At 40.0% G+C, this 23,043-nt stretch overlaps 1 protein-coding gene across 2 annotated transcripts; it reads right to left on the reverse strand.

The window, feature by feature from the left end:
* Nucleotides 1-640: 640 nt before the first annotated feature.
* On the reverse strand, nt 641-22,698 carry LOC307139832 (E3 ubiquitin-protein ligase TRIM35-like). 2 transcript variants are annotated; one of them, XM_079838944.1, is made up of 6 exons: nt 22,117-22,698; nt 13,831-13,926; nt 13,486-13,716; nt 13,353-13,375; nt 13,152-13,270; nt 641-2,081 (listed from the first exon to the last, which is right to left on the reverse strand). In XM_079838944.1, the coding sequence occupies exons 1-6, from the start codon at nt 22,510-22,512 to the stop codon at nt 1,537-1,539; spliced, it is 1,410 nt and encodes a 469-aa protein (XP_079695070.1). In that variant the 5' UTR covers nt 22,513-22,698; the 3' UTR covers nt 641-1,536. The 2 variants fall into 2 exon arrangements, 1 of the variants encoding a protein (XP_079695070.1); XR_013818177.1 differs by lacking the exon at nt 22,117-22,698 and having other exon boundaries at nt 657-2,081; nt 13,831-18,775.
* Nucleotides 22,699-23,043: the final 345 nt, after the last annotated feature.

Consider the following 23,043-nt stretch of genomic DNA (forward strand, 5'->3'; position numbering starts at 1 on the left):
GTGCTTTAGGTCTCGGCGTAGTGCTCAAAATGGGGCTCAAGTGTGCATTTCATGGATTCTCGAACCCCGGCGCTACGTCATATTCTCGCGCATGCGTCGTGGAGGCACACACGGAAGGCAATAACAAGCTGGATAAAGGTGTTATTTTGATTTTGTTTTGCGCACAAAAACTATTGTCGTCGCATCGTAAGATTATTGTAGAGTCACTGTGGTGAGATGGACTTTGTAACGATGTTCTGAGTGCCTTTTATCCGTCTTGGGAGTATAAGTGTACTGAATGCCAATGGAGGCCTATATGAAGCCTTTCTCAGCATCAGCTTTACACTAAAATATCTTCATTTGTGTTCCGAATATGAACGGAGGTCTTACGGGTCTCGAACGACATAAGGGTGAGTAATTAATGACAGAATTTTCATTTTTGGGTGAACTAACCCTTTAAACACGAGATTATTGTGACCAATACATATAATAATAAAATAAGTGAAATTTCCAAGCAGTTGGAATGAAATTAAATTCACGGTCTTGTAAAAGCATAGATCTTATTGTGAACGATTCATCATGTACACATTCATTTTTTGCCCTACAATTTTTCTTTTCTGATATTCTGTTACACTTGGACACAACACATAAGAAAAGATCTGTCACTATTTCCTTTTAATTGAGACTTTAAGTCAAGTCACCTTTATTTATACAGCGCTTTATAATATACAGATTGTTTCAGAGCAGCTTTACAGTGATAAACAGGAAAATAATGATCAATGATGCAAACAGAAATCAATTCTGCTGTAAAGAGACAACAGTGTCATTGTTCAGCTGAAGTCAGTTCAGTGTTGATTCAGTTCAGTTCAATAACTGTGAAGATCATCAACTATTAAATGAGTTCAGTTCATCTATAAGCAGCTCTGCAGGAGATCAATGTTATTCAGTTCAGTCTCAGTGTTGATGTTGTTACTGTCACCAAATCCCAGCATGCACTGCAGTCCCTGGTGCTGAGAACGGTCCTGTTACATCATCAATGGCCATTCTGTCTTGCACGTGGTATCATGACTTATATTCATCTCAGCAGTTGTACTTAAAATCCACTGAAGTGCTTCATTGTTCATCTGGTGTGGTGATTTCTGTTATTATTTATAGTGTATATTTTTCAGCTCCTGTTACATAAGGCAGTTTTGTGCATCCATGAAAATCTGTCACTGTAACAAATCTTTAACCAAATTAAACCATAAAAAGAGAAACATATGTTAATTTTCAAACATCTAAATAGTGGTTTGCAATTATTTAGTTTGTCTTGTTATTCTGTCAAACATGATGTAAGAATATATAAACAGCTGCTATTCATACTGTATGTTTCCAGAGCTCGATTTATTGGATATATTTTAAATGTAAGTGTGATTGACGAATGAGACGCTTTGATTACAGTGTTATTATTGAAGCATAATTTGCAAAACTATGTATATTATGTAAATTTCTCTAGAAGAAACTAGAGAAACTTGCTCTAACTTGTAAAACTGAATTGATCTGGAAGCAGAATCAGATTTAACTGTGATTTTCTGCTGTAATGATCAGTTTAACTGGTAAGATCCTCAGAGGAGAAGTTGTGCAGCGATTATATAAGAATGGAAACACAGTCTCTGTGAAGGACGTCCTGAATGTGAGTAAATGTGTGTTAGTGACAGGATCAGAGAATGACACTGTTCCTCTGTCATAGTCCAGCTGAACTCTCACACGCTGAAGCTTCACTTTAACAGGAAAGACAGTGAAGGATTGATCTGGGGATTTTGAGCCGTATTCGCTGTTCATGTACAGCACAAACCAGACATTAGACTTAAAGAAATCCCCTCCCTTCCTTTGGTTTGATGCTGTGGTTATTCCAAGAATCCAGTCTGTACTGTCACCAACCTCCACATCCCAGCAGTGTGTTCCTGAGTTAAAGCCCTCAGATCCCAGGACACATACACACCTGTCAATCCTCTCTGGATTATCAGGAAGTGTTTTATCTTCATCACTGAACAACACACTGGTCAGATCAGACGAGAGTGTGAGCCAAGGAGCTGCTGTGTTTGGATCTAGAGTCAACGGAGCTGCAAAGAGAAGAACATCAGATTACAGGAGGAAATATGATCAGAAATGTAAATATAAAACATAAATCCTGCTATCATAACAATGGTCTCTCAGTTTCTGTCAGAATGGATTGAGGCTTCAGGTTTAATATCAGTATTCAACTAGATAAAAAAATTCATTGAGACAAACTTTAATTGGCTTGAAAAAGCTGGACCAGAAAGTTTGAAAAAGTTAGAAAAGTTTAAAGTTTGAAATAGTTTGAGTTTTAGTTAGTAGTTTAGACCTGCTATGCGGTTGCTAGGGTACTCAGGTGGTTGCTGTGCGGTTGCTAGGGTACTCGGGGTGGTTGGTAAGGTCTTGCTATGTGGTTGCTAGGGTACTCAGGTGGTTGCTAGGGTGGTTGCTATGTGGTTGCTAAGGTACTTGGGGTGTATGTGGTTGCTAGGGTGGTTGCTATGCGGTTGCTATGGTATTTGTGGTGGTTGCTATGTGGTTGCTAGGGTACTCTGTGTGGTTGCTTGGGTCTTGCTATGTGGTTGCTAGGGTACTTGGGTGGCTGCTAAGGTCTTGCTATGTGGTTGCTATGGTACTCAGGGTGGTTGCTAGGGTGTTGCTATGCGGTTGCTAGGGTATTCTGAGTGGTTGCTACGGTCTTGCTATGTGGTTGCTAGGGTACACTTGGTGTGGTACCTCTATGGTGTTCTGGGTGGTTGCTACGCAGTTGCTAGGATGTTCTGTGGTTGCTAGGGTATTCTGGGTGGTTGTTATGATAGATAGATAGATAGATAGATAGATAGATAGATAGATAGATAGATAGATAGATAGATAGATAGATAGATAGATAGATAGATAGATAGATAGATAGATAGATAGATAGATAGATAGATTAATGAGTCTCTATGGTTTAGTTCATTGAATGTCAGTTTGAGTGAGTCTGGGCTTCAGTGTTTAGATTTGAATTTTTGACAGTTGGACAGTTTGAAAATCTGAACATTCCGTCAATGAAAGTCTATGGGAGTTTTTCCGAGTTTTAATCAGCATTTTTAGGAAAAGCGTAAGTCCGATCAGTTAGAAAAGATATAGCAACTCAAGCCAGAACCGTCTGAAGGTCTGATACTGGACACGAATGACGCGAATAATTTGCGCGAAGTTGGACGCTTGAACATTTTGAGTTTACTCGCTTCATTCGCGTGACATTCACTTCACAACAGAGCAGCTTTTCCTCAGCCAGTTCTTCTGCCGCTGCTCTGATGTCTCTGTGGCGGCTCCAGATATAATTTGTCTTGTGATGATGTAACGGCCGATCTTTGGTCTCATGGATCTATAATTTGTCCCCTGGCGAATCGTTTAGGCTGAGGGCAAAGTGAAGTTTTCTTACTTTTTTATTTTTAGGCTATTTAACTTTACGTTACCGTTGTAGCCGACTAGCGCTGACTTTGAATGTTTGACTGAATTGTTTGCTTTATTTCATGTATAGCTGATTATCAGTGTAGGGGAGTAGTTAACTACAAGTAGCTAAGCTACTAACTTAACTACATTTTTCTACTTATTTGATCACATACTAAAATCGCACGTTACTACCATCTTTATTTCATTGCGCATCTTGCGGCTTTACGGTTCACAGAGAAGAGATCGTCTGATGATTATGTAAAGGACGTACAGGAGTGGGTTGATAACTTCACACAAATCGACTAGTAAAGGTCACACTTGATTTATACAAACAAAAGATTAAAACGCTGTCTGCGTCGAAGACTTAGAGCACATACAGGTGAATAATAGCCTTTTTAAATTGATTATCCTGCTATATATATATTTATATATGCATTGTTCTCTACTCCTGTGTATCAAAGTTGCTTATATTTTGTTCCTGCATTGATGGGACATTTGTAGCGATTTTGCACTTGACAGTCAGTTTGAGATATAGACTACATTTGAGTATTGTATATTTGGATAGTTTACAAAATAAAACTTTACTCTTATCATAATTGTATTGCATTGTGTTGTTTTAAACCCCAAACATTTAACTTAAAACATTCTTCATTAACGATTATTCAGTTATTTGTAAATATGCATTTAATTGTAAAAAAATAAAAAATAAATAAAAGTAGTTTCGATGTAGCTAGCTACATTTTGGTAGTAACTTGTAGTGTATCTAACTACTTTTTCAGAAGGGTAGCTTGGCTGTAGTTGAACTACTTTCATGTTTAAGTAGCTTGTAGCTTGTCAAACTACTGTTTCAGAGTAGCTTCCCCAACACTGCTTATTATACCTTTTACTTCTACTTTTGTATTATTGATCATACATTGCATTTAACGAAAAGAGACTGGGTTGTGTTTCATGTCATTTCATGTTATCACAGTGATAATTATATTGTCTGAACCAGATATTAAAGGATTAGTTCACTTTTAAATAAACTTTTGCTGATAATTTCCTCACCCCCGTGTCATCCAAGATGTCCATGTCTTTCTTTCTGCAGTCGAAAAGAAATTAAGGTTTTGGATGAAAACATTCCAGGGGTTTTCTCCATATAATGGACTTCAATGGGCTCCAAACGGTCCAAATACGAGCGTGGTCATAGAAGTATACGTAGATGCCTCATTAGCGCCTGCACGGTCCAGTAGAATGAGGCATCTACTATCGATATATCTATGACCACCAGAGCCGGATTAACGCAAAGGCAAACTAGGCACGTGCCTAGGGCCCGATTGGCGGGATGGGGCCCAGACAGAGGGACAAAAAAAAAAAAATTTATAAAATTAAAATGCACAAATGTCCTATCTACAATTTATTTCAATATTTATTAATTAACTAAAAATAGTGACGATGTTTATCTTAACCATAGACTGTTACATTACGTCACATTAACGCCAGCCCATGACTGTATTTATTATAATCAGGTCAGAGCGGGACAACAAAGCTAGCAGGCAGGTGTTTTGAGTAGGCTAACATTCAAGATGCTTTCGGTGCGGCAAAACGTAAAAAGAAAAAAATGAAGAGGAACAAATGAAGAGACAGCGGAGGGCTTTATAGAAGTTTCTGTCGGGCAGCCGTGAACCTGCTCGAGTCAGCAGAGCCAAAGGCCGAGCCATGCCCGGAGACACGGCCCGAAGACGCGGTGGAAGATGCGGCGGAAAATAAGTAAAACAACATTTCCGTGTCAAGTTTTATGCTGCGTTCACACCAAACGCGAAGAGCGTCTGGCGCGAGTGATTTCAATGTTAAGTCAATGGAAAGGCGCGTTTACGCGCGTCTGGAGGTCCCGCGGCGCGGAAGGCGCGTTTCGCGCGGAACGCAGCATTAAGTTACAAGAAAATCTAATTCAAAATGATAATAAAAGATAAAAACAAATGTAAAAAATTAAATAAATCGATAAAAGAATAATGGCATGGCCCTACTTTACATATGATATAATAATCATGTATGGCTCCCATAATTGTACAAAGTCCTTTATTTTACTCTTGGAGATATAAGTCAGCCTTTCAATGCACTCTGAAAGTTCTTTTATCCATTGTTTTATAGAAGGTGCTTCCATGCTCTTCCAGTTCAGCAATGGCTCTTCTGGCATGTAACAATCCAAAGTCCAATAGTCTGGTGTGTTTCTTTGTTTGTGAGAAACCTGTAGGATATATTCCCAGTACACAAAGTTTGGCACAATGTGGTATTTTAAGATTAAACCGTTCTGACAAACAGTTTATGACATCCTTCCAGAACTTCTGTATATCAGAACATTCCCATAGACAGTGAATTAGAGTTCCTTTATAATTTTGGCATTTTGTACATATATCAGGAATATTGCTAGACATATGATTGAGTTTTTCAGGTGTTATATAAACCCTTGTCAACCATTTATACTGTAATAATTTAAGCCGAGTGTTTATGATTTGTTTTTGCGCTTTTAAACATGCTTCAGTCCGTTCAAATTCCTCTGTTTATTCTTGAATGGCTTTCCTCCATGCGTTTAATTTTCCTACAGCAGACTGTTAGAGTTAGACATTATTAAATTATAATATTTTGACAATTGGCCCTTTTCACCTCTTTTTTCAATTATTTCCTCAATTAATGACAGTTTGGGAATATACATAATATCTGTTGACATGGAAGACATAAAACTTTTAAGCTGTGAATATTTTTTTTTTAAATGTTTTGAGGGAATCTGGTGTTTATCACACAATTCTTGAAATGTAAGAAGTATACCATCCATATACAATTCTTTAATAGTCTGAATACCTTTAGTTTTCCATAGTTTAAATCCTCCATCCTTATATTTATTATTATTTATTGTTAGACAGTTTCTAAATGGTCTTGATGAATGTGAAGGGGTCATGTTTGCCTTCTTGTTCTTAATTACAACATTTATAAATGTTGTAAGCTATTGCATTTTGCAGAAAATCTTAATTAAATGTGTTGATTAAATGTAAACAGAGCAAATAAGATAAACTTATTTGCTCTGTTTACATAGTTTACTGATACCTATTGGTTATTTACTGGTACTACTGCCTTAACAATGACACTCCCAGTGGATGAGGATAATTTAATAGCATTTAATAGAGCCATGTAATGACGTATAAATAATGAATATCAAAAAATAGTCTGATGGACTGTTTAATATACAACACAACCAATTTGTAACCAAAGACTAGGCTATGTAAAATGTGAATTTACTTTTATTAGTAACTTTGGTCAGTTTCAGATTTCAATTCATAAATAACATCGATGGAGGGGGGCCCAAAAAATGCAGCCTGCCTAGTGTAGTCCATTTATTTAATCCGGCTCTGATGACCACGATCGTATTTGACCTCACTTAGCGGAAGCAATGGCGGAGCTCAGAGATGATCACGTTTGTCTGTTAAGAGGTAAAATAATAGCATAAATACTGCTGGGTTTCTCAGAAACTGATGGTTTGGCTAGATAAGACACTTATTCATCGTCTGATATCGTTTAAAGCTGCACTGAAACTGTCATTTGGACCTTGGACCGTTTGGAGCCCATTGAAGTCCATTATATGGAGGAAACCCCTGGACTGTTTTCATCCAAAACCTTAATTTCTTTTCGACTGCAGAAAGAAAGACATGGACATCTTGGATGACATGGGGGTGAGTAAATTATCAGCAAAAGTTTATTTAACAGTGAACTAATCTGGGAGGTTCCGGTGATGGCGTAACGAGATAGACGTGTTTGGTGACCGCTCTCCGAGATTGATGGAAATACCCACCAAAACTCGATTTTATTTTATTCATTATTAGAATAAGTTAAGTATTGGAGTGGGGTTCAAAACATTAAAGGCCAAAAGACGCAAAATGCCCAAAGGAGACAAAGCAATATCCGCGACAAAAGCTAGCAACGTAACCGAGCACGCTAACACGAGCCCGGGCGGAGCTAGCAAAACTTCGAGCGCTATATTGGAAGCAATAGAAACGCTTAAATCCGAACTGAAGGAGGACAATGTCAAACTGAGAAAGGACATCAACACCTTGAGACAGGAGATGGGTAATAAACTTGACAACTTGATGGAGGAAATGAGAGGTTTGACTGAAAGAATGGAAGAAGCTGAGAATCGCGTGGGTCGTGTTGAGGACATGACACTGGATTTGACCGAAGCGCTGACTGAAAGCATTAAGCGACAGAGGAGAATTGAAAACAAATTGACCGATCTCGAATCCAGATCCCGAAGGAACAACATTCGCATTTTCGGGGTAGGAGAAGGAGAGGAAGGGAAATCAGTAACGCAATTTGTGACAGATTTCCTGAAGCGCGAGTTACCTTTGCCAGCGGATTTGGATCTGAAAATTCAGCGAGCCCACCGAGTCTTTGCAGCCAAGCCTCGACCCAATAATAACCCGAGACAAATTATAGTCAATTTCCAAGAATACACTACTAAAGAGATGGTCCTCAAAGAAGCCTGGAAAAAGGGACGCATTCAGTCAAATGGGAGAAACATTTATTTTGACCATGACTATGCAACTGAGATCGTCCAAAAACGCATGGCATATCAAGAGATTAAGAAAGTGCTGAAGGAAAAAGGTGTACGTTTCCAAACACCCTACACGAGTATACGAATCCATTGGGAGAGTGGCGTTGGAACATACAGCAGCGCACATGAAGCTGGGCTGGACTTGCGGAAGCGTGGCTTTGAAGTGGAGGTGCCGACAGCGGCTACGGAAGGAGTCGCTATGGAGACTCGACTACAGAGGTCCCTGGGATGGCAGCGGGAGGCGCGTCCTCGGCGAGAGCACAGCTCTACTTCACAGAGGGCAAAAGAGAAACTGATGGAGTTTCAGAGAAGCGGGAAAAAATGACTGATTATTAGCGTCTGCACCATTGACACAGGAAGGCCTTTGCAATTCAGTGGACTTGAGGAGAGGTACCAGAGAAGGAGTTAGAACGTTGGACACTTAGGATGGAAGCAGTTTCCAAACCTTACATAGGGCCCTCCCCTTACCGGGGACACTACCCTAGGCCTACCAACGGGGCCCAGTTGGGAGAGACATTTTTCCCCTTGAGTTGGAGCCACAGGTATCATTGTATTATTGTTCTTGTTTATTTTATTTTTCAAACTCTTATGTTCTCGTTCTTAGTTTCTGTTCACTTGTGGGGTCTACAGCATTAATATACTCAGGGCATGAGTAGGTCATGTAAACTGAAAGTTGAGACAATAAATGTAAACGGCCTGGGCAACCCGATAAAGAGGAGCAGGGTGTTAACGAAATTGAAAAGGGACAAAATGCAAGTGATATTCATACAAGAAACTCATATGTCAAATGAAGAACATGAGAAATTTTAAAAACTTGGTTACATAAATTCCTTTTATAGCTCGTACAAGAATAGCAGAAGGAGAGGAGTTATTACCCTAATTTCGAACACTGTTAACTTTGAAATGATTGAGGATTGTTCCGATAAGTATGGCAGATATGTGATTGTTAAAGGGAGGATTGACAATACTGTTGTCACATTAGTGAATGTGTATGCACCCCCTGAGGAAGACAAAACATTCTTTAACTTATTGTTTGACAAAATAACAATAATGAGTGAAGGGATTTTGATATGTGGAGGAGATTGGAATACAATTTTGAATTATACTAAAGACACAACAAGTACTAAAAGATATAAAAACATTAAATCCAAGAATCTTAATATTCTAATAAAAGACGCAGGCCTGTGTGATGTCTGGAGGGATCTGCATCCATCAGAGAGAGACTATTCACATTATTCAGCAGCTCATAAGGTACATTCAAGGATTGACTATTTTCTGATGAATACTATAGATAGACACCGGGTAATAGACTGTGAAATCGGAATAGCAGATGTGTCAGATCACAATGCTATATACTTAACCATATATCTTGATAATCCAAACAAAACAACATTATGGAAAATGAATGTTAATATTCTTAATAATGAAACTGCGGTGCAAGAAATCAAAAAAGAAATTCAGGACTGTATAGCCAATAATAAGGATGAACAAATAGAGCCAACAATATTATGGGACACAGTTAAAGCAGTGATGAGAGGAAACCTGATTTCAAGGCTAGCTCACATTAAAAGAAAGAAAAAACTATTACAGGCTGAATTAGAACAAAAAATTAGAAAACTAGAAAAACAACAGCATACAGATAAGAGTGAAAAATTGGCTGAAATTATAAAAGGAATTAGAAAACAATTATCTGACATGGAAAATGATGAGACTGGAAAGAAACTGAGATTCACAAAACAAATATTTTATGAATCAGGTTCCAAAGCTACTAAAATACTAGCAAAACGATTAAGATCACAGCAATTAAGGAACTCAATTAACAAAATCAGAGACCCAGAAAGTAAGGACATAAAATATGAACCTGAAGAAATCAAAAATATATTTTATAATTATTATAAAACTCTGTATAATCATTCAGAACAAGTAGATAGAAAAGAAATTGAAGATTATTTAGCTGAATTGGATCTCCCCTCCATAGGAACTATTCAAAATGAATCATTAAATACACCCATTACCAAAAAAGAGCTTGATAAGGCTATCAGTAGATTGAAAAGCAATAAAAGCCCAGGGAACGACGGCTACCCTAACGAATGGTACAAAGTTTATAAAGAAGACCTTGCCCCTCTATTATTGGATTCATTCAATTGGACACTCAAACATGCAATATGTCCACCCTCATGGAAAGAGGCCATGATAACAGTCATACCAAAGGAAGGTAAAAATAAAGAGTTATGTGAGTCCTATCGTCCAATCTCCATTTTGAATGTTGACTACAAATTATTCACGTCTATAATCGCCAGAAGATTGGAAACCTTCCTCCCAGATCTGATAGATGAGGACCAGACGGGATTTATAAAAGGTCGCCAAGTGCAAGATAACATCCGGCGCACATTACATATAATCCACGAAGTCAATAGGCAGAGCACCCCTACAGCCTTAGTAAGTCTTGACGCGGAAAAGGCTTTTGATAGAGTCAGCTGGAACTTTCTTTTTGCGGTTCTGAAAAGAATGGGTTTTGATAAAACTATCATTAAATGTATACAGGCCCTGTATGATAAACCAGTGGCTAGAATTAAAATAAATGATGACTTAACAGACAGATTCGAGCTCTTCAGAGGGACAAGGCAGGGATGTTGTCTGAGTCCTTCCCTATTTGCCTTGTTTATAGAGCCTTTGGCTCAGTATATAAGACAAAGTAAAGAATTTAAAGGAGTCACAGTCGCTAAGGATGAACATAAGATAGGTCTCTTTGCAGATTATATCATAGTATATCTCAGCAATCCTGATTATACGTTTCCTAAACTTTTAATGTTACTAAAAGACTTTGGAAAGAAATCTGGGTATAAGTTAAACATTTCAAAGACCCAAGCCCTTTGTATAAAATATAGACCAGCTGACTCAATTAGACGATCATACAAATTAAAATGGGATTCAGGAAAAATAAAATATTTAGGTGTTTATCTGACTAGAGAACTAAACACATTATATGAGGCTAATTATAGTAAAATTAATGAAGCTATACAAAAGGATTTGACAAAATGGGCAACACTAGTAATGGATCTAAGTTCAAGGATAGAGGTGATAAAAATGAATGTGTTGCCCAGATTATTGTACTTATTCATTTCACTGCCAATTTGTATACCAAATACTCAATTTGGTAAATGGGATAAACAAGTGAGTAGATTTATCTGGAAGGGGGCAAGACCAAGGGTGAAGCTTAAAACTCTACAGCTAGAGAAAAAAAGAGGAGGACTTGCTCTTCCAAATTTTAAAGAATATTTCCTAGCTGCTCAGTTGAGATATATAGTTTATTGGTGTTCGTCAGAATATTACTCCAAATGGAAACACATTGAGCTTAACTATGGAGCATGTCAACCACAAACGAGACTGGGTGAGAAAGCATCTACCCAACCGACAGAACCAAATCCTATAGTAGATAAAACAATCAAGATCTGGTGGGATGTAGTGAATAAATACAAAATGGAGGGGGAATGCAAATTGTTGATCTGGCCATTGCACTCTCTAAAATTCAGAAGTGGTCAGATGGACAGAACTTTTACAAGATGGACTGACAAGGGAATCATTGCAGTGTGTACATTAACAGATGGGAAAAAGTTTAAATCTTTTGAAAACTTAAAAAGGGAATTTGACCTGGAAAACTCTGATCTATTTAGGTATTTTCAACTAAGACATTTTTATAATACAGAGATTGAAAATCACCTTTCTCAAGAGGGCAGTGAATTAATAGATATGATCGCAGGGGCATACAGACATTTACCTTCAAAAATTGTATCCAAGCTGTACAAATGTTTGCAAAATTGTAATAGATCTGACTCATTATATATAAAACAGAGATGGGAAGCAGAACTGCAACTTAAACTGTCAGAGAATGATTGGCATTCGATCTGTCTTCTGCAACACACTTCTACTAGCTCCAGACAATGGAGAGAATTTGGCTGGAAGAATTTGGTGAGATACTTTATTACACCCCTCATTAAAAGTAAACAGTTAAAAATCCCCCAACATTGTTGGAGACTCTGCGGGGATGTCAATGTCAATCATTCCCATGTATTTTGGACATGTACAAGAGTTCGCCCCTATTGGCAATCTATTGTAACAGAAATGGAGAAAATTTTGGGTTACAAAATACCAAATGATCCACAGACTCTGTATTTAGGCCTGTTAACTAAAGATGTTATTAGAAGAGAAGACATTTACTTATTCAAAGTGATGCTGATAACAAGTAAGAAAGTTATAACGAGAAATTGGTTAAAAAGTGAGCCTTTGAGACTGGACCAATGGAGGAATATCATGGAGGAAATCTTTACAATGGAAAAAATTACTTATGACCTGAGACTGGAAACACAAAAATGTAAACTACGATGGTGGAAATGGACTTATTATGTAACTCACTGAAATGTATGAAACAAATGGGAGACTTGTATCTGTAGTACCCTACCAGTTGTTATTTTATTTTGTTCTCTGTGAAAATTTAAAAATGCAAAAAAAAAAAGTGTAAAAAAAAAAAAAAGTGAACTAATCTTTTAATATACAGATTTTCTCCTCATTGTTGTCACTACTAGAGCAAGCTCCTGATTGGCTAAGGTGGCGCGAATATCCGCCAAAGTTCAGATTTTCAACTTGGGCGATTCGCGCCATTCACGCATCAAACGCTCAATTCGCGCCGCCTCATTCGCGCGAATCGCACCGCAGAATGTCTATTCGCGTCTTTGCATTGACTTAACATGTAAATCACTCGAGCGAATCAAGTCATTCGCGTCCGGTGTGAACGCAGCATTAGAGTCAGAAATTTAGAGTAAGAAAAATAATAATAATAATATTAAGTTTAATCGGATTGGCCGATTAAATTTAATTAAATGGCTCTTCCAGGCCAACTTAATAAACACTATTGTATCCTAATACATAAGCAGAGACCATGAGGAACAGACTTCTGTAGTCATTATGAGTTCACTGTATGATCTGATGATCTTCTGAAATACAGTTCAGATTCACTCAGATATTCAAGAGATTATTAAATATATTTCTCTCAGATGTTAATGTTGTGTGTGTTTCTATCTGAAGGATGTTTTGCGCTGGTGTCAGATCTGCTGAGACTCACTGTGTTGGACAGTTTCCAGCATCTTCTTCCAGACTCTGAACGGCAGGTTACCCAGGTAACGGGACACATCAATCAAAGCTCCAGAACTCATCCGTGGATCCGGCTGTGAGATCTGGACTCTGGAGGAACATTCAGGAGTCAGAACTGCAGTGAATTTGAGTTCAGATCCACTGAGAGAAGAGATACGAGCAGCTCACTCACCTTTCCATTGAGACGCTAAAGTTCTGGAAAATATAGAGTTTGAAAACATGTTAATATCTTATCAAACACTCTCATTGTCGGTGAGTCTCAAGTTGTTTTCTGCTCAAAGAATGAAGCCAGATTGATTGGTCACCTTTAGAAACGAGACGTCATTGGCTTTCATCATCTCCTCCATGTCTCTGATTGTGTGTGAAAGAGCTGAGATGTGTGTGTTCATCTCCTCCAGCTTCTCCTTCATCATCTGCTTCTTCTGCTCCTCTTCCTCCCTCAGTGCAGTGATTGTAGCTTCTTCTTCGTCTCTGAGAAACTGATGAAGCTTCTCAAACTCTTCTTTAATCTGACGCTCTGTGTGCTCAGCTTGAGACTGAAATCACATCACATTCACTTCAGTCAGCTCTGTGTGAAGACACACTCCACTAATGTCAATGATAAACTGTGTGTGTGAATGTTGAGTGTTTAACTCTTTACACATCCTCACCTCGATGTGTTGGATTGTTTTATCACACTCTCCTTTCATTTCTTCTCCATGTTTGAGCTTGTTTTGTAAGGACGTCAGCGCTGTATTAAATTCCTCCTACAGGTTAAGATGAAAATCTGTGAAACTTATGTAGAGGTTTAAACATTGTGTGTGAGGATGTTTTTATTGTTATATAAATATTTTTATGATGAATGTGTTAATCTCAGAAGCATTTGTGCCTGCAAATGACAGGACATATATTGAACATATGAACATCAAGAAATCATGTTTTCATCAAACAAATGTGTTTTTTGCATTGGCCAATTCTTAATTATTATATCCATACAGTTGTAAATTTGTGGTTGTACAAATGCAAATACAGGAAGTGAAAGTTCACTATATTGCCAAAAGTTTTGGGACGCCTGCCTTTACATGCACATGAACTTTAATGACATCCCATTCTTAATCCGTAGGGTTTAATATGGAGTCGGCCCTCCCTTTGCAGCTCTAACAGCTTCAGCTCTTCTGGCTTTCCTCAAGGTTTAGGAGTGTGTTTATGGGGATTCTTCTAGAAGCGCATTTGTGAGGTCAGGCCCTGATGTTGGACGAGAAGGCCTGGCTCTCAGTCTCCGCTCTAATTCATCCCAAAGCTGTTCTATCGGGTTGAGGTCAGGACTCTGTGCAGGCCAGTCCAGTTCCTCCACACTGTTACGGCCAGCTCGTTTCGACCGTACATAAAGGATACAAGTACACTGAATGACTTGCAAGTTTTTATTACTCTTCAATATTCAGATAAATTAATATAACAAAGTCTAGGGTTCAAAATCAAAAGGGAAAAATCATAATCCAAATGGGGAAGAGAAAAGGTGGGTATGGGTTGTAAACAAACAAAGGTATGCCAAAGAATGACTTCTCCGGAGGGTGTCGATCCCCTGGACGAAGCAAAGTAGAATGGTGAAGGCCAAGGTTTTATCCTCTCCTTCATTAGGTGGAAAATAAGGAACAGGTGTGTACACTCTCCTGCGCTCTCATTAACACAGCGCCCTCAGCAGGCGAGCAAGTGGAACACAGGGTCGTAACACCTCCCTCCTCAAAAAAGATTCGACCACGAATCTACACAACAAAGAAAAGACAGTTAAAACACTTCCAAGAACAAATACAAAGAAAAGTTCTGGGGATCCAGAGAAACGTCGTCTTTTCAAATCTTCAACACCTCTGGGCCCTAGAGATGCAAAGAAAAAAAAGAACAGGCAATGCAGAAATGTTACGCTCTAGAAAGTGTGTCAGCGATAACGTTATCTTTTCCTGGAACTGGTCAAAGGCACCTGCCAATACCCCTTTAAGAGGTCGAATTTGCTGACGTATCGGGCAGAGCCAACATGATCGACGCAGTCATCAATTCGAGGTAAAGGGAAACAGTCCGGCTTTGTCACAGAATTAAGTTTTCGATAATCTGTGCAGAATCGATATGAGCCATCAGGTTTATTTACTAAAACACAAGGGGAACTCCATGAACTGAAACTAGATTCAGCCAGATTATTAGCAAGCAGATAGTTCACCTCTTGTTTCAGCAAATCTCTTTTAAAAGGATTTACTCGATAGGCGTTCTGTTTAAATGGACATGAGGTTCCTACGTCGATATCATGTTCGATGACAGAAGTGCGACCGGGAACGTCAAGGAAAAGAGAGGGAAATGACATCACCAACTCAGTGACATCACTTCTCTCTTTCTCAGTCAAATAAGAAAGATGAGAGGACAGGTTAAGAAGAATCTCAGAGTTTTTAAGTCGCCCGTCGACCTTTTCTCGAGAAAGGAAACTCTCATCCTCATCATCATTCTCTAAAGAATCCCCACTCGTGCTGTGAAAGAGAGGAGACGATTCTGAAAAAGAGTCACAAGAGTTTACCACATTAACAGTAACGGAACGAACAGGAGCTATATACAATTTCAACAGGTTACTGTGACAAACTTGTACTTTTTTCCTCCGGTCAGGAGTATTCAACAGATAGTTATTATCGGAAAGACGTTTAGCTACACTGTAGGGGCCTGTAAATTTAGCCTGAAATGGGTTGGCAGGTAGAGGCAGCAAAGCCAATACTTGATCACCCACCTGAAACTCCCTCAGCTTAGCTTTTCTGTCAAAATGTTGTTGCATTTTTATTTGAGATTTACTCAACTTCTTTTTAGCGAGAGCTCGTGCCTCATACAATCTACGCCGGAATCCACTCACATAATCTGAAATATTTTCAGAAGGTTTAGACGTTCGCCACTCATCAGCTAACACAGCCGTAGGTCCTCGCACTACATGTCCGAACACTAATTCATTTGGGCTAAACCCAAGGCTTTCTTGGATTACCTCACGTTTCGCTAATAACATCCATGGCAGACCTTCTTCCCAATCCGCATCGAGTTCCACACAATATGACCTCAAAAGGGACTTCAGAGTTTGGTGAAACCTCTCAAGAACTCCTTGACTCTGCGGATGATAGGCACTGGAAATATTGTGGTTTACTCGAAGTTGACGCAGGGCTTTTGAGAACTGTTTTGACATGAAGTTCGAACCCTGATCGGACTGAATAACTTTGGGAATTCCAAAGGTCGACATGAAATTAGTGAGGGCCTTCAAGACAGATTTAGTAGTGATGGACCTTAGCGGATAAGCAGAAGGATAACGAGTAGTCTGGCACATGACGGTTAAAAGGTATTGGTGACCAGTCTTAGACCGGGGCAAAGGACCAACACAGTCAACTATCAAATGCTCGAAAGGTGTGGAGACGACAGAAATAGGCTGCAATGGAGCAACAGGTACTTTTTGATTTGGCTTACCGGTGATCTGGCATGTATGACAAGATCGAATATGTTTTGCCACATCTCGTTTTACCTTAGGCCAATAGAACTGTCGCAAAACTCGATCATACGTTTTACGAACTCCGGTATGACCAGCAAGTCCTTGATGAGCCAAATGCAACACAGAGTCTCTCACTGTAAAAGGAAGCACAATCTGAGTTTTAGGTTCCAGAGAAAAATCTTTAGGCAGGACCACTGTCCGACAAAGCAGACCATCATCAAGAAAGTACGAAGAGGACAGAGGACCAGAACACTTCTTAGACCCAGCTGCAGAAAATAAAGGTCCAAGAGTGTCATCGCTCTGTTGAGCTCTAATTAAATCCTCTCGAGAGATCTGTAACAAAGAAGTTAGAGAACAGTCATCAACAGCAGAGAGATCAACATTTGTTTTCTCAGGAGTGGACAGAACCTCCGACGTATCAGCAAATTCATTTTGCAGCACTGTTGAATCTTTCTGGTCAGAAGACAACGAAGAGCAGGATTTCAGGTCTCTTTGCTTAGGACATATATACTCATCAGATCCTGGCTTACCTGTATTAACAGTGTAAAAGAAAGTGTCATGCAGTGGAACTTCAACTTGATGTTCAGACAGGGGTTTAGCCATGGATCGAGTAACTGCACAAGCTGGAAACAAATCAGGAAATTCTCTACAATTGTTAACATCAGATTTCCTGGGTGTAGATGCTATTATGGGCGGAGCTGTCACACCACTCCGTCCCCAAACATTCCCACCAGCTAAATCATTTCCTAGAATAAATGTAATCCCAGGGACTGGAAGTGCAGAACGAACACCAACTACTACATCACCAGAGACAATGGCAGAGGAAAGATGGATTTGATGCAAAGGCACTTCAACAAACCCCATCTCAAAACCTCGCACTAGTACATGAGTTCCAGTAGCGGTTTCAGAAGTTAAAGGCAAAATTCCTTCTAGGAGAAACGACTGTGCGGCTCCCGTATCTCGAAGAAGACGCACTGGCACCGTTTCGTTTGAACCAGGCAATGACACATTTCCCTCAGTGATAAAAGGTGTATAATCAACGGAGGAAGCTATACACTGATCAATAGATTTATCACCAGCACTAAATAAATGACAATCTTTCTCATCACGAGTGTCAACAATAAATGGTGAAGTAGAAACTAAAGCAACAGGTTTAGACAATCTCTCTTTCTTCTTGAGAATTAGACAGTCAGATATTTTATGACCAGGCTTTTTACAATAAAAGCAAACCATGTCTCGTGAGAGTGCAGGCTTACTAACATGTTCAGCAACTGTCGCCCTAATATTCCTACTCATCACAGGAGACTTCATCTTAGGTTGAAAGCAAAACTTAGACCTACTCATATCGTTGGTTTTAAGACCGACTGAACTGAATGACCCACGATGGGTTAACACAAATTCATCAGCCATGATAGCAGCTTCAGAAAGTGTATTCACCTTGTGTTCAGTGAGATGCGTAGCTACAGCATGAGGAACACAATGTTTAAACTCCTCTAAGAGTACTAATTCTCTTAACTGCTCTTTAGTTGTAACTTTCATTGAAGTGCACCAACGATCAAATAAGTTCTCTTTTCCTCTTGCAAATTCAACATGAGTACATTCATCTGTTTTAGTCAAACTCCTAAATTTTTGTCGATATGCCTCAGGCACGAGTTCATATGCATGTAACACAGCAGATTTCACCACATCATACTCACCACTCTGTTCCAGTGAGAGTGCAGAATAAACTTCCTGAGCTTTACCTGTGAACACACACTGTAACAATAAAGTCCAAAAGCTTCTCGGCCATTTCATGGATAAAGCAACACGTTCAAAGTGATAGAAATATTTATCCACTTCCTTTTCAGAAAATGGCGGAACTAATCTCATATTTCTGTGAACATCAAACACAGGTTCACCTGCATTCGCACGCGGGTGTGGAACAGTAGGCACATTCGCTTGCGCTGTCTTTGCTTCTAGTTCCAACTCCAACTTTTTAATCTGAAACGCTCTCTCCTCTCGATCCTTCTCTATCTGAAATGCTCTCTCGTCACGTTCCTTCTCTATCTGAAATGCTCTCTCGTCACGTTCCCTCTCACTCTCAAGCTCCATTTTTCGCATGGCTAACTGATGATCTAATTTTCTCCCTTCAAATTCTCTTTCTACCGCTCGTTCTTTCATAGCGTGATCGTCACGTTCAGCACGAACTTTCGCGGCTTCTAAACACAATTGCTTCTCTTGCAAAGATAATTCTGGAAATTTTGTCTCACTTTCACTATAAACCTCAGCAGGAGTAGACACAAACGATTCACTAGGAGTAATTAACTCAGTGCTTACCTCTATAACTCCCCTATCAACAAGTGATCGCTTCAAAATAGTCACGATAGTTTCCTTCAGCCTCTTTTCTTGAGAAGTAAGATCAACACTGAAGCGTTCGGCGATTTGCACTAACTGCTCCTTTGTACAACTCTCAAGCAAAGCTTCTGACGGACACGCAAAGAAATCTTCGACCACCGAAGACATTTTGTTCGTATATGTATACGCACAATAACACAAACGAAACTACCACACGTGAGACGCTGTTTACCCGAAATACAACTCCCATAAGCCACTGCTTCAAAAAAATGAACTACGTCACCGTATTATGCAACCCATGTTCATTCACAAAACTTCCGAAGACTTCCCACAAGTCAAAACACAGTGTAAACGTGAGATTAAACTGCACTATACACACGAACACAATGATTTACCTTTACTCATTTGTTGAATGGATTTACCGTTTACAATGAGAACTCCCGCTCCTAACTCAGAAAACACTAACTAAACCCTACCTGGTCTTCAGAGATGTACCGGGCTCGGGGCGGCTTTAAACGCTGAGCTCCGCGACAATCAGTCAGACTGAAGGTCCGGAAGCGTACCCCCTACAGAGAGTGAATCTCCACCCAGGATAACCTCCAAAAACAAGAAAGGCAAAATAACAAAACAAAACAACAAACAGTGCTCCGTCGGAAAGATTGTATTCACAATCCAGCTGGAAACACTCTAACTAAGCAGAGTTCTCATTTATAAAAGGCAATCATTCACAAAAACATACACACATACAACCCATACTTACCAACGTTTCCTACCCCCATAGGATCCCGGACGAGCCCCCAATTTATGTTACGGCCAGCTCGTTTCGACCGTACATAAAGGATACAAGTACACTGAATGACTTGCAAGTTTTTATTACTCTTCAATATTCAGATAAATTAATATAACAAAGTCTAGGGTTCAAAATCAAAAGGGAAAAATCATAATCCAAATGGGGAAGAGAAAAGGTGGGTATGGGTTGTAAACAAACAAAGGTATGCCAAAGAATGACTTCTCCGGAGGGTGTCGATCCCCTGGACGAAGCAAAGTAGAATGGTGAAGGCCAAGGTTTTATCCTCTCCTTCATTAGGTGGAAAATAAGGAACAGGTGTGTACACTCTCCTGCGCTCTCATTAACACAGCGCCCTCAGCAGGCGAGCAAGTGGAACACAGGGTCGTAACAACACCAAACTCCTCATCATGTCTTTATGGAGACGCTTTGTGCACTGGTCAGTCATGTTGGGACAGGAAGGGGCCGTCCCCAAATTGGTCCAACAAAGTTGGGAGCATGAAATTGTCCAAAATGTCTTGGTATGGTAAAGAATTAAAAGTTCCTTTCACTGGAACTAAGGGGCCAAGCCCAACCCCTGGGAAACAACCCCACACCATAATCCCCACTCCACCAAACTTTACACTTGGCACAATGCAGTCAGGCAAGTACCGTTCTCCTGGCAACCGCCAAACCCAGACTCGTCCATGGGATTGTCAGACAGAGAAGCGTGATTGGTCACTCAGAGAACACGTCTCCACTGCTCTAGAGTCCAGTGGCGGCTCGCTTTACCCCACTGCATCCCACGCTTTGCATTGCACTTGGTGATGTAAGGCTTGGATGAGCTGCTCGGCCATGGAAACCCATTCCCTGAAGCTCTACACACTGTTCTTGAGCTCATCTGAAGGACACAGGAGTTTGGAGTCTGGAGCTCTTGACTCTGCAGAAAGTTGGCGACTTCTGTGACCCTCAGCATGTGCTGACCCCGCTCTTTGTGGCTGAGTTGCTGTTGTTCCCAATCGCTTCCACTTTGTTATAACACCACTAACAGTTGAGCGTGGAATATTTAGTAGTGAGGAAATGTCCCGAATGGACTTATTGCACAGGTGTCCACCGATCACGGCCCCACGCTTGAGTTCTCTGAGCTCCTGAGAGCGGCCCATTCTCTCACTAATGTGTGTAGAAGCAAACACACACACACACACACACACTCCTGAGAGCGGCCCATTCTCTCACTAATGTGTGTAGAAGCGAACACACACACACACACACACACTCCTGAGAGCTGCCCATTCTCTCACTAATGTGTGTAGAAGCGAACACACACACACACACACACACACACACACTCCTGAGAGCTGCCCATTCTCTCACTAATGTGTGTAGAAGCGAACACACACACACACACACACTCCTGAGAGCGGCCCATTCTCTCACTAATGTGTGTAGAAGCGAACACACACACACACACACACACACTCACTCCTGAGAGCGGCCCATTCTCTCACTAATGTGTGTAGAAGCGAACACACACACACACACACACACACACACTCCTGAGAGCGGCCCATTCTCTCACTAATGTGTGTAGAAGCGAACACACACACACACACACACACTCCTGAGAGCGGCCCATTCTCTCACTAATGTGTGTAGAAGCGAACACACACACACACACACACACTCCTGAGAGCGGCTCATTCTCTCACTAATGTGTGTAGAAGCGAACACACACACACACACACACACACACACACACACACACACTCCTGAGAGCGGCCCATTCTCTCACTAATGTGTGTAGAAGCGAACACACACACACACACACACTCCTGAGAGCGGCCCATTCTCTCACTAATGTGTGTAGAAGCGAACACACACACACACACACACACACACACACACACACACACACACTCCTGAGAGCGGCCCATTCTCTCACTAATGTGTGTAGAAGCGTCTGCAGGCCTAGAGCTTGAGTTATTCACCTGCGGCCATGAAGGGATTGAACACCTGAACTCAGTGATTTGGAGGAGCGTCACAATACTTTTGGCAATATAGTTTATGTTAGTATCAAACACTTTTGGTGTGTCTTGTAATAAATCACATATTATTATTGAAAAAATATTAATAACTCATGACATCTATTTTTTCCAAACATGTTTTGTGCCAATGCTGTTACATTCAGGATATGAACATCAGAGCAGTTGAAGCTTAGTGGAGAGTTTTATATCAGTAGTAAGTCATGGAGATTTAGTCAGAGCAAAAGTAAATAGGCTACTAGTCTATTGTACACACAAATAGTACTGTGTGTTTATCACTGTATTTAGCACATGAAATGAGAGACGTTTGTCTTACCTTGTGAGATGAAACCACTTCACTGATGGGTCTGAATGTGTGTTTGGTGTGTTTCTCTGAGTCTCTGCACACTAAACACACAGGCTGTTTGTCCTCCAGACAGAAGAGTTTGAGTTTCTCACTGTGTAAACTGCAGATCTCCTCAGACTCTGATGAACGCCTCTCATTTCTCTCCTTTATCAATGAATCACACAAGTTTTTTAACTCTAGATTAACTGGAGGATCACCTCTTGAGGATCTTCTCCTGCAGACGGGACACTCCTGAGTTTCCTTAGTTTTCCAGAACTGTTGGAGACACTCTTTACAAATACTGTGACTACAGGACAGAAAAACAGGAACCTTGAAGATTTCATAGCAAATAGGACAAGTAGGAACTTCAACAGATTTTGAATCCATTTCCTCGTCTTGTAAAAGATCCAATAATCCACAATTCCCTTTCACTTTCTAAACTTTGCTTTGAAAAGTTAACAACTATTACAATCGAAATCTAATCTGGGTAAATTCATAAATACACAAAAGTCCTAATATAATGTCCTCCTCTGTTCTTCTCAACACTGACTCGTTTTAGCTTTCAGTAAAAGTGAAAGTAAGAAATAATATGACTAGTCACTTCCTGATAGGTTTTGTAAGAGGGTGGAGTTTCTGGGGTTACATAAACCACTAAAACTAGTCACAAGCTAGTCTTTTTTTTTTCTTCTTCTTCTTTATAACTGTTCATAACTTTAAGCCAGTCACATAAACATGTACATTGGCATAATTTGATACAAAAAACAAAACTAAACTGATTGTCCTTTGATGAACTGCTAGTGTGTCACTATAAGACTGTCTCCTCCTCCAGCTGGAGTGCTCATGATCTCCACTAGGGGGCTCTCCTCCCGACTCTTGTGCTATCTTATCATGGACTACATTACCCATAACCCACTGCAT

This window comes from Gobio gobio, assembly GCF_949357685.1.
Source record: "Gobio gobio genome assembly, chromosome: 16".
Taxonomy (NCBI): Eukaryota; Metazoa; Chordata; class Actinopteri; order Cypriniformes; family Gobionidae; genus Gobio; species Gobio gobio.

Coding starts and splice junctions, on each gene's coding strand:
- LOC307139832 (XM_079838944.1), bottom strand. CDS start 22,512: ATGGATTCAAAATCTGTTGAAGTTCCTACTTGTCCTATTTGCTATGAA. Junction 13,927..22,116: donor AAGTGGTTTCATCTCACAAG/GTAAGACAAACG, acceptor CTTAACCTGTAG/GAGGAATTTAATACAGCGCT. Junction 13,717..13,830: donor AAACAATCCAACACATCGAG/GTGAGGATGTGT, acceptor ATGTGATTTCAG/TCTCAAGCTGAGCACACAGA.